At 40.3% G+C, this 11,935-nt stretch overlaps 1 protein-coding gene across 1 annotated transcript in view; it reads right to left on the reverse strand.

Annotated features, from left to right (window-relative positions):
* The window catches only part of TENM3 (teneurin transmembrane protein 3), a 434,963-nt gene that overhangs the window by 404,449 nt on the left and 18,579 nt on the right, over positions 1-11,935 (reverse strand). Inside the window, exon 2 of the mRNA XM_027122504.1 lies at positions 6,600-6,878. Within this exon, the coding sequence (XP_026978305.1) occupies positions 6,600-6,878 (279 nt within the window). The remainder of the gene's footprint in view (positions 1-6,599; positions 6,879-11,935) is intronic.

The raw sequence follows: 11,935 nt of genomic DNA on the forward strand, positions 1-11,935 counted from the left end.
AGAATACAAGTTGTTTTGTAGAAATGGCAATATCCATGTGACAAGTAGCAAACTGTCAAGCAGTGCCACAAATCCTCTTAGAATGGAAAATGTAAATGTATATAAACACTTAAGTGATAACAACCACGGTGGTGGACTTTATGGCATTCTTAATTCTACTTTCATAATACTAAATTTTTAAAAAGTTTTATTTAAATCATCACTTACTTGTGCTCAAGTGACTTGTAACATATCCATGAAGTGAATGTATTTCATCCAAAATGAAGTTTGGAAGCTTTTGCTTAAAGAATGACAAGTTGCTGTTTAAACTACAAACACATACCCATCAAGGTGATGTAATTATTTTTATATATTGGAAGCTATTTGACTGTATTTTGCGAAGCAGCACTTTAATTCTGACCTTGATTTGGGAAGCATGCAACATATTATTTTTGCTATTTTGACATCCCAGCGCACCTAAAACATAAAATATAATTTACAACAGTAGGACATGATGGAATTGACCATTACATGCGAGAAGAGAGCCCATGATGGAATTTATATTCAAGTTACGGTTTAGCGTGTGTAGTAAAGTCTCATCAAATTAGAATAACACTGAAATACCACTTATTTCTTGCAGCAACGGAATTCCTCCTTAATTCTCACAATCAATTTCCAAAGTAGGCTGAGAGTTGAGAAAGATCAAGCTGAAGGAATGGAACCAGGCTATAGGCAAAAATCCACCTCTCTTCAAATTATTTGTGGAAAACTCAACGATTAGCCTCGTGTAGAAAAAGAGCCAGGAGAGGAATGACGTCTGTGTCACGGCTAGAAGCATCACAAGTACGTGACGTAACAGGTGCTCCAACACCACTGGCAGTTTCTCCCACACTATTCTAGAACTTAACTGGTGATAGCAGAGTTACAAATCCTTCCATTTCTTCTCTTACCTCTTACCTTCTCTTACCTATATGCAGTTGCTCAGAGAGAAAAAATTGCCCTGCCCACTTTTTCAGAGAACATATTTTGCCCAATGTGGTAATTTGGATCGCAAAATAAAGTTCTCTACTGTGACAGTGATGTAAACATCACTACAACAGTTTATCAAATTGGTTTAAGGGGTATATCTTTTTTTTTTTTTTTTTTTTTGCTGTACGCGGGCCTCTCACTGCTGTGGCCTCTCCCGTTGCGGAGCACAGGCTCCGGACACGCAGGCTCAGCGGCCATGGCTCACGGGCCCAGCCGCTCCGCGGCATGTGGGATCTTCCCGGACCGGGGCACGAACCCGTGTCCCCTGCATCGGCAGGCGGAGTCTCAACCACTGCGCCACCAGGGAAGCCCGGGGTATATCTTTTTTTTAAGTATAGTAGCTCAACTTTTAGATTTTATCTATCCATACAGAAAGTAGACTTTAAAGCTACTATTTCAAAGGACAAGTAAATTGGTTTTTTGAAGTGTTTCAGTCTGGCAAAGCAAGTATCTATTACACTTAAAAATACTGCACATTAATGCTCTATGCTTCTTGTTAGCCAAATTAGCCTTGGAATACTCTAGTATCTGCACAGTTAGTGTGGCATTAGTGAGGTCCTACCACAGGTATATTGCTAAGACCCCAGGTGAGAAATAAAGTCTTCCAGGAGGGATTTATTTTATTGGGTGAACTCATGAGCACCAGTTAAATTGCCTTTTAATTGACCGGCTGTCTAAGTAACATGCCTTTGAGGGAAGCATCACTTTTGAAATTTCCTTTGGCCAGAAAGGGAAGGAGCACGTTTAACTCTTTGAAGTCTACAGCCGTCAGACTAATTATCAGCACCACTCAATGTAGGTTCATTTAATTACAGTGAATTTAAAAGTATGTGGGGTTTTAGAGAAAAATAAAAGAGTCAATAAATGGTGACAGAAATTCCAGGCCATGCAAATCAGCAGTGGGTCTCCTGGAGACCACTCGCTCTCCCTCATTCGCCAAACGTACAAATACTTGACTCCTGCAGACAGGGGGGAAAATGGAAGGGGGGCAGGGGACACGCTGTGCGCCAAGACTACGTAGGTACTTGATACCTTGCGCCTCACTTAATCTTCACAACACTTAAGAAGGACATATAATTTTCCATCATTTACAAATAATAATAAGAGGACACCTTGTTTGGAGCTCACTAGACGCCAGGCACCGTTGTTCTAAGCATATTATACATCCGAGCTCATTTAATCCTCACAACAACCCTATAAGGACTGCACGTCATTTGTGATCTTCTGCATTTCACTCTCATGGAAACGGTAGCACAGGAAGGTTAAGTCACTTGCCCAAGGCCACACAGCAGGGAGGTGGTGGAGCCAGTACAATCCCAGGTGGTCTGCCCCTGTCAACACGTTCTCAACTGTTGCCCTCAGAGGAGGCTCTCGAGGTCCCCAGTTACAACGAGGTAGAAGAGGATAGGAGAGCCAATTCCTCTTGGTCTGTCTAGTGTCAAAGGTCATCGGTTCCCAAGGGGCAGGAGAGGTCGTGGAGACAGGCAGAAGAAGCAAGACAAAGACCTCCACATCTCTGGGGCCAGCAGTACCACTGGCCGAGTAGCCAGGCAGAGGCGGGAAAGTTGGGACCTTGAGCTCTGGGTGGCTCAGGAGCAAACGGTCTTAGGGGTCGAATGAAAGCGTTTACAGCCTGAGCGCTGTGATTCTGAATCCAGGCACTCCTCACGATACCACACTGCTGGCTGACAAAGGGTAATAATACATGCCGGGCTGCTTCTGGGAAAAGATGCACAAATAAACATTTTTTAAAGCTTAAAGCTTGATGTTTTGGAAAAAAAAAAGTTCTTTGTTCCTGACATTTACACAGATATTTGGAATTCGGATCAGATGACTTGCAAAGCCGGAGAGTGGGTGTTCAGTCAGGGGTCTTTTAACATCCATCAGAGACAGGAAAGATGCCTCAGCCAGCCAGAGCACACTGGCAACTTTCCCTTTGATTACGGCAGCCCAGCACATTTATTTTGTAGCCGCTTACTAGGACGGTTGCTAATAGGTGGTCACAAACCATGGACCCTCCAGTATTTGCCCTGGAGCATGGCGGTTGACTTAGAACGCTGTCAGTTCGTGTCAAGAGAGGCCTTCTCCCACATCCTTAATTCGGAACAAGATTAACATTTGAAATTTGATATGAAACTTAATATACTGTAATAAATTTTTTTTCTCAAATTGCTTCTTAACATCAACTCCCCATGGTTGGTGAAGAGTTAGTTTTGCAAAAGAATATATTTTATCACTGGTTTAGAATCTCTGCTAACACGGAGGCGTGTGACATGGTCCGAATGTTCCTTTACTCTCATGGGATGCTCAGGCCATCAAAATTTCATTAGCCTCACAGCAGTTCTAGCACCTTCTTAACTTGAACTGTTCGCCTCCTTATCAATAAATAAATGAAATCTAATCCCTTGCAGTGACTAAGCTCTTCTTTGAAGTTATAACTAGAATATCAGTCACTCAGCTTGCATAATTGCACAAATGTTGAATAACATTTTATCTTTTTCTGAGGAAAACAGCCTTATTCACATATTTCAAATGACAAAAACAGTCAACCCAAACTCCCCTGCTAAACTGGGGGGAAAAACAAGTCAGTGTCTGGTTTCTCAATTAGTTTCACTTTGGTGAGCTATTTTATGCACATCCTTCTTGTTTCAACTTATAGTGATATGATAGAACGTCTAAGGACACACGGCAAGCTAACATGAAAATGAATAAAATTTGACAATTCAAATAAGCGAAAGTCAAAGGTAAATATAGCTGGAAAAATCAATAATCTTTCAGAGTGAGAGCATTTAAGAATACCCGAGTTGAATTATTTTAGAAATCTTATATTATAAATATTTGACTAGAAGTAGTACTAATAGTAGAAACAGGTAATGGATTTGAGGATCTTGTTTATAAGGATGTTAGGAGGCCCTGTGTATGATTACAAATTTTAGTTTTTACTGTAGCCCAGCTTAAGAAGTTTTTTATGTCGGAAAAAAACCCTCGATACTCTTGTTTAATTCCACAATTCAAAATGATAAGCTCTGCTAAATATCAGAAAATCAGGCTTCCCTAGATCCCAGTGTAATTTATTACTTTAAATGGAATTTTGCTCTGTCTGACTAATCACTGAAAATTCAGAACAAATAAATGAATCTGCAATGTTACTATGGACACACATACGAAATCTATGAAATAGCCAGTGTTCAGTAAGAGGTCATCTCTATTTTTTTTCCTCTTTTGTTTTCTTCCCTAAGCTGACCTCATTGGGAGTTCTTAGACCATCAAAATGTTGTTTCAAAAAACAACCGCAGCCAAACCTTGGGGAAAGAGTAAACACAAGTTTAAGTCATCACTTGTCCAGCTCAACAAACATTGTTTTTGACACTTTATACTCTTAACTTGGCTGACCTGTTTACTCTCAACAAATGCTACCAAATGTTCTGAACTTTGAGGCAAGGCCCCTGACACCACCGTCCTGTGTCTCTTATTCTGCTTCAGAACACACTTGGAGAAATGGATGAGTGTAACTTTCCTTGTCTTTACATCATTCCAAGGACATGGAGTAGGAGATTCCCGGGGCAGCAAGTCCCTCCTCTCGTTCATAATAAGTGCAAATAGAGAGGGGCGGCAGTGTGAGAAAGTCATCAGGCTTGTCACCCCGCCCCCAGGCATTTGGATGTTAGATACTGTTAACTAGAGGTGGCAACGCTTCTAAGTTTTCTGAAAAGAATAAAATGGCATGTGTTTGGGAATTCACTGTGAGATGGTTTTAGCAGATATACAAGTTAAAAAATAACAAAATTAATTTATATTTTACCAATACAGACACAATAACAAGACACACTCGTTATGAGAGAGAGCGAGAGAAACAGAGATGCTACAAAGGGTGTATATAGAAAGGGCACGCCGACGCAATGTGGGACGATATCTAATGGACATGGATATGGAAGGTCCATGATGCAGAAAATCAGAACTGAACGCATTGTCCTGCTGCACCCTCCTCTGCTCTTTTCTGAAACCATCATACCTTTTTTCATGTATTTTAGGAAAATCAAACGTCAAATAACGCATCTGAATATAACCACTGTGCCTACAATTGCTTGCAGAGTGTTACATAAACATACAGAGGGACAGGAAGCAAAACTGATGGCAAATCTTACATACTTAAGGTTAGAACTTCTGAGTCCAGTGAAAATTTCTATAAACACAGGTTTTACTGAGGTGAATGGATTAGCTCAGGAAAACACTGCAGTCAGATTCTAAGACTCATTTTGTTAGACAGAACTGCCCTTGTGTCCTGTTTTGGGTTGGGATAAGTCCTGCCTCCACCAAGAACTGACACTTCCAAAATGAATACATTGAGTGCCTATTAGTAGTTGATTTTGACTTTGGTTTAATGCATCCAAGTATTCTCCACAAGATATTGCTTTAGTTGGTTTAAAGTAGACCTTTTGTTCCCTGGATAGCAAGAAAACAAGGACTAAGCAGTAGGAAGCAGTAGCTACCCCTTGGTTTGGTGACTGAGCTGAGACTAAAAGCTGACAATGACCTGCTTTCCTGTCACAAAGCAGAGCTGACAAGCTTGCTCAATAAGTAACGAAAAGGAAACCATCAGTAAAACAGCATCTTTCTTTTCACACGTCATGCAGTTCTTCCATTTTAATTTTCTCTCTGCTTTTTTGATACACCGTATACACAGCATTAATAACTAGATTAAAGTAGCAAGTATGCTGTTAACATTAAATGCTGAAAGAGAAATGTCATTTTGTTGTCCGGTGCATTGCTGCTGATGCTACAATTCTTCCCAGAAGCTGCACCGACTAAAAATTAAGTTTTCTTTGAAATCTCTTATTGCATAGAAATTAACTGTTTCTTTATTATTCTGCGTTGGTGATAGGAAAAGAGTCCCAATATATCGATTTTTCTTACAGTATGCTATTTGGATACCCTAAAATCCAGTTTTTGTGCATCGATTTAATTGCAGAGTGATCCAGTCCCCAAAGCACATCAAAGGCCACACTCCCTTCTCTTTGCCAAGATTTCGATTGCTGTCATCAACAAGTAAGTTTAAAGCATGATCAAATTTGTTCTTCAGTCATTAAGCCCTGTTAATAAACTATTCCGTGTGCTCAGTCAACCATTCTAAGATTCTGGAACTTCTTTGAGGTATTTTCAAGAGGAATCTACAAAGACATCTCTGATTACAAGCTGGCTGTGGGGTAAACTTTACCACCACTTGCTTTGCTACTCCATCGAGGATAACAGGTGACACGGTCCAAGATAAGTCAAAGCCAATCTTTGTGGGGTTTTTTTTTTTCTTATCACGATTAAACTGTTTTTCAAAAGTATAGCTAACACAACAGAGAAAGCCTGCATAATTTTACAATCTGATGTCGTCGAATATTGATTTTTTCCCAGGGAAAAAAAATGCAATAACGAAGGACATTTCTTGAGCGCTACTAGTAGCGTTGCAATACAAAGAAAGGAAGAAGAAAGCAAGAGAAGGAGAGATGGGAGGAAGGAAGCAAGCCACGCCTCCAGAGTCAACGGAAACAGACAGAAGCACTGAACGCCAACATTACGAAGCCAAAGAAAAAAGAACTTACCGTTTTCACTGTCCGACTTGTTTTCGTGCTCTGTATCTGTCAGGGTGAGGGCTGAGTTGGACCGGCTTGACAGACAGGAGCTGCGGCCTGACTTGACCCCCCTGCCCCACAGTCTCATGGCATGCTCTGGGGACATCACTGCTTCATTCTCAGTGTCAGCGTCTGACCCTGCACTGATAGAGTAACCTCTGTGAGGGAGCCCCATTTCCGCACAAAACGTCAGTCCTCTTCGGGCTTCCGGTTCACAAACGCCTAACTGCCTTAGGGTGAAATTCTGTCCTAATTAGGGGGAGAAAAGATGACAGCTAGTGAGTATATGTCTCGTTTCAGTTTTTTATAAACAAAATCTCCCTAAAATAAACACTTAAGCATCCAGTCTTGTCCGCTCTCAGCACCAGATGTTTGCATTAGCTCCACATGACCTGTGGTCGCGTGGGTCCAGGTGGGGTGCAGGGAGCTCCATCTCTGACTTGCCACCCACCACGGCTCAGAGCTCCTTTGTCAACTATTTCAGCCCATAAACACCTCCGGAGAGCCCGGCAGGTAAAGCGGCCCAGACCATGAAAACCCAACCCAGAGAAAGGCTTAGTTATCCTTGATAGAACTGTGTTTAGCAGACTTGTGAAGCCATAGAAATGGTCAGAATTATTTCCTGGGTCCTGGCTCTCATCCCAAACAGTAGGATTTTCCCGCCCAGGTGTCACTCCTTTGGAAGAGAAAAGACTGCCCTCCAGAATAAGTTACCCAATAATCAGAAAAAATTAGAAACCGGAGCCTGGGCAGTCTTTATTGTATTTTCCCACCTAAAACTTAACAACCAATATAAACATGTATCATGTGTGTACAAACATACACTAACTTTTGGAGTGTAATGTCATGAAAATGTGCAGACATCTGACTTCCCAGATTTTTTGCTTTAATAAACACCTGGAAACATCTGTATTGATCAGAGTAAACCAATTTGTGCAAATAAAGTGCACTCTAAAAAATAAAGCGGGAGTATTATGTATTTAAAAATTAATGATAAAATCAAGTTCCCTGCAAAATAAATGGCTGTGAACCCTGAAGGCTTTTACTAATAAATTGAGCATAATAAAACTCATGACACTGCAATAACTTACAGCAAAAGTGTTTAAATTAGGTGACACTTTAAAATGACTGCCGTTATTAACGGCTTTTCCAATCCTGTATTTATTCTTGAAAATTTCACCTATGTTTTATGATACTAGGGGTGAGAAGAGAGACAAAAATGTTTGCTTAGAGGATGCATACACATGGGCCTTCCATTTCCCGTCTCATTGGCATGGTAGAGTCTAAGATTTAGGTACCAACTAGAATCAAAATACAGGAAAAGAATAGTAGTATACCAAGGCTGATTTAAATGCTACCATATAATACCAAACTTTTAAGAATATTAAGCATTTATATTACTCAGAGTTTTCATTTTTGTACTTCCCTCTCTTATATCCACAAACATTTTAAAGTTAATTGGCTAGTATGAGAAATAACATACATCACATTTTTTAAAAGAGGGTGTTATAAATTATTTGTAATAATAACATCTTGAATCTTCTAGGAAATGAATCAGACATAATGCACAAGACAGTAAACGTTTGGCTGCACAAACATCAGCACCCTCAAGGATTCAGCCCACTTTAACCCGTGTGGTTAATTGCTTTATTGCTGTGGTCAGATCACAAATCGGAATCTGCTTTATATCGGTCAGACTTCCAAATGGATTCTGACAATGACACTCATAAATAATGAAAATCTGTTGCTACAAATTAGCTACAAATCATCTCAGAGAGATGTGAATAAGTATCTGAACCAAAAAGTATGTCAGAAACAAAGGAAGTAGTTGGGACTGCCCTGGTGGCGCAGTGGTTAAGAATCCGCCTGCCAGTGCAGGGGACACAGGTTTGAGCCCTGGTCCGCGAAGATCCCACGTGCCGCAGAGCAGCTGGGCCCGTGTGCCACAATTACTGAGCCTGCGCTCTAGAGCCCGCGAGCCACAACTACTGAGCCCGTGTGCCACAACTACTGAGGCCCGCGCACCTAGAGCCCACGCTCCACAACAAGAGAAGCCACCGCAATGAGAAGCCCGTGCACCGCAACGGAGAGTAGCCCCCACTCGCCGCAACTAGAGAAAGCCCACGCGCAGCAGCGAAGACCCAACGCAGCCAAAAATAAACAAAAACCAATAAATAAATAAATTTTAAAAAAGGGTCTTCTCATTCCAAGTGCAAATATTCAACCTAGATTTTCTATAAAAGAAATAAAAAATAAAGGAAGTGGCAAAAATAAAGAAGAGGGAATAAAAACTCATTGAACAGTGAGAAAGTGGGCAAGCTTAATGAGCTAAGACATAGTAGTGGCAATATTTTTAAAAGAAATAGTGTGGACTGTACTTATGAAAGTAAATCCAAAAATGGTCAATGTAATGGACAGTTAATGTGAAAGAGCTTATCCATTACTATTTATATGTCATATCTAAAATGGGGAGGGGGGGAAAGGGTGTAAAACAGTTAAACATCACCATCAAACATGTTGATTTTTCCAAAACAATTTTTAAAGGGTGAAAATGAATGATGAGATCCTGTGCATCTTTCCTCTATTTGGGGAGGTTCCCACATTGGAGCATAAAAATAAGAGCCAAGTTAAAAGACAGTGAGAACTCGCTTTCTAATCTCTGAAATGTAACTTGAAACATTTTCCATGTTACTGACTTTTCCCACTGTTGCTCTCTTGATGCAAAAATCTATGGGGTGAAGGAAAGCAGAAAATGTTATCTGGGTATGCAAACACAGTTCACTGTGCAAATGAATACCCAAGACAGCGTCCCTATGAATTGGTATGTGTATCCCGAACTCCTTAAACATCTGACCCTCCACCCAGAGATAAACCCATGCACATACGGTCACCTTATCTTTGATAAAGGAGGCAAGAATATACAATGGAGAAAGGACAGCCTCTTCAATAAAGGGTGTTGGGAAAACTGGACAGCAACATGTAAAAGAATGAAGTTAGAACACTCCCTAACACCATACACAAAAATAAACTCAAAATGGATTAAAGACCTAAATGTAAGGCCAGACACTATCAAACTCTTAGAGGAAAACATAGGCAGAACACTCTATGACATAAATCACAGCTAGATCCTTTCTGACCCACCTCCTAGAGAAATGGAAATAAAAACAAAAATAAACAAGTGGGACCTAATGAAACTTAAAAGCTCTTGCCCAGCAAAGGAAACCATAAACAAGATGAAAAGACAACCCTCAGAATGGGAGAAAATATTTGCAAATGAAGGAACTGACAAAGGATTAATCTCTAAAATATACAAGCAGCTCATGCAGCTCAATATCAAAAAAACAAATGACCCAATCCAAAAATGGGCAGAAGACCTAAATAGACATTTCTCCAAAGAAGACATACAGGTTGCCAACAAACACATGAAAGGATGCTCAACATCACTAATCATTAGAGAAATGCAAATCAAAACTACAATGAGATATCATCTCACACCGGTCAGAATGGCCATCATGAAAAAATCTACAGACGACAAATGCTGGAGAGGGTGTGGAGAAAAGGGAACCCTCCTGCACTGTTGGTGGGAATGTAAATTGATACAGCCACTATGGAGAACAGTAGGGAGGTTTCTTAAAAAGCTAAAAATAGAACTACCATACGACCCAGCAATCCCACTACTGGGCATATACCCTGAGAAAACCATCATTCAAAAAGAGTCATGTACCACAGTGTTCATTGTAGCTCTGTTTACAGTAGCCAGGAGATGGAAGCAACCTAAGTGTCCATCGACAGATGAATGGATAAAGAAGATGTGGCACATATATACAATGGAATATTACTCAGCCATAAAAAGAAACGAAATTGAGTTATTTGTAGTGAGGTGGACGGACCTAGAGTCTGTCATACAGAGTGAAGTAAGTCAGAAAGAGAAAAACAAATACCGTATGTTAACACATATATATGGAATCTAAAAAAAAAAAAAGGTTCTGATGAACCTAGGGGCAGGACAGGAATAAAGAGGCAGACGTAGATAATGGACTTGAGGACACGGGGAGGGGGAAGGGTAAGCTGGGACGAAGTGAGAGAGTGGCATGGACATATATACACTACGAAATGTAAAATAGATAGATAGTGGGAAGCAGCCACGTAGCATGGGGAGATCAGCTCAGTGCTGTGTGACCGCCTGGAGGGATGGGATAGGGAGAGTGGGAGGGAGACGCAAGAGGGAGGTGATATGGGGATGTATGTATACATATAGCTGATTCACTTTTTTATAAAGCAGAAACTAACACACCATTGTAAAGCAATTAAACTCCAATAAAGATGTTAAAAACAAACAAACAAACATCTGACCCTCTGAAATCAGTGTCTTGCGATGATTCAAACTCTTAAGGTCTGTTTCTGAAATGCAAGCTAGAAAGCAAGCTGTTAGATTTCCTTACTAAATTAAAATTTGCTTTTGCTCTCTTGGGAAAGAATACTAAACTTGATTCCAATGGACCTAATCTAAAGCCACTTACTGGCTTCATTCAACTCACTTCACCACTATCTTTTCACTTTTCAGGGTTTAAGAGATGCTTTATGCTTTGACAAAGTGTAAAGGAAAGCATCGACAAAACAAAAACACAGCCTACTGAATGGGAGAAGGTGTTTGCAAATGATAAGACAGATAAGGGATTAATTTCCAACACATATAGACAGCTCACAGAACATCAAAAAAACAACCAACCTGATTTCAAAATGGGCAGAAGAACTGAATAGTCATTTTTCCAAAGAGGAAATGCAGATGGCCACAGATGCTCAACCCCGCTAATCATCAGGGCAACGCAACTCAAAACCACAGTGAGATACCGCCTCCCTTGTCAGAATGGCCACCATCGAGAAGAACACAAATAAATGTTAGCGAGGCTGTGGGGACAAGGGAACCCGCCGACACTGCTGGTGGGAATGTAAACTGATGCAGCCACTGTGGAGAACTGTGTGGGGATTTCTCACAAAACTACAAATAGAACTACCATGTGACCCAGCAATACCGCTCCTGGGTATATATCCAGAACATAAACAAAAGCGCTAATTCAAAAAGATACATGCATCTCAATGTTCATAGCAACATTATTTACAATTGCCAAAGTATGAAGCAACCTAAGTGTCCATCAACAGATAAATGGATAAAGAAGCTGTGTGTGTATATATATATATATATATATTCCATTATATATATAATACTGAGTATGTATACATATATACACACACACATATACATATATGGCTGAGTAGTATTCCATTATATATATAATACTGAGTAT

This window comes from Aethalodelphis obliquidens, unplaced genomic scaffold (assembly GCF_003676395.1).
Source record: "Aethalodelphis obliquidens isolate GAN/ISIS:26980383/991018 unplaced genomic scaffold, ASM367639v1 scaffold25, whole genome shotgun sequence".
Taxonomy (NCBI): domain Eukaryota; kingdom Metazoa; phylum Chordata; class Mammalia; order Artiodactyla; family Delphinidae; genus Aethalodelphis; species Aethalodelphis obliquidens.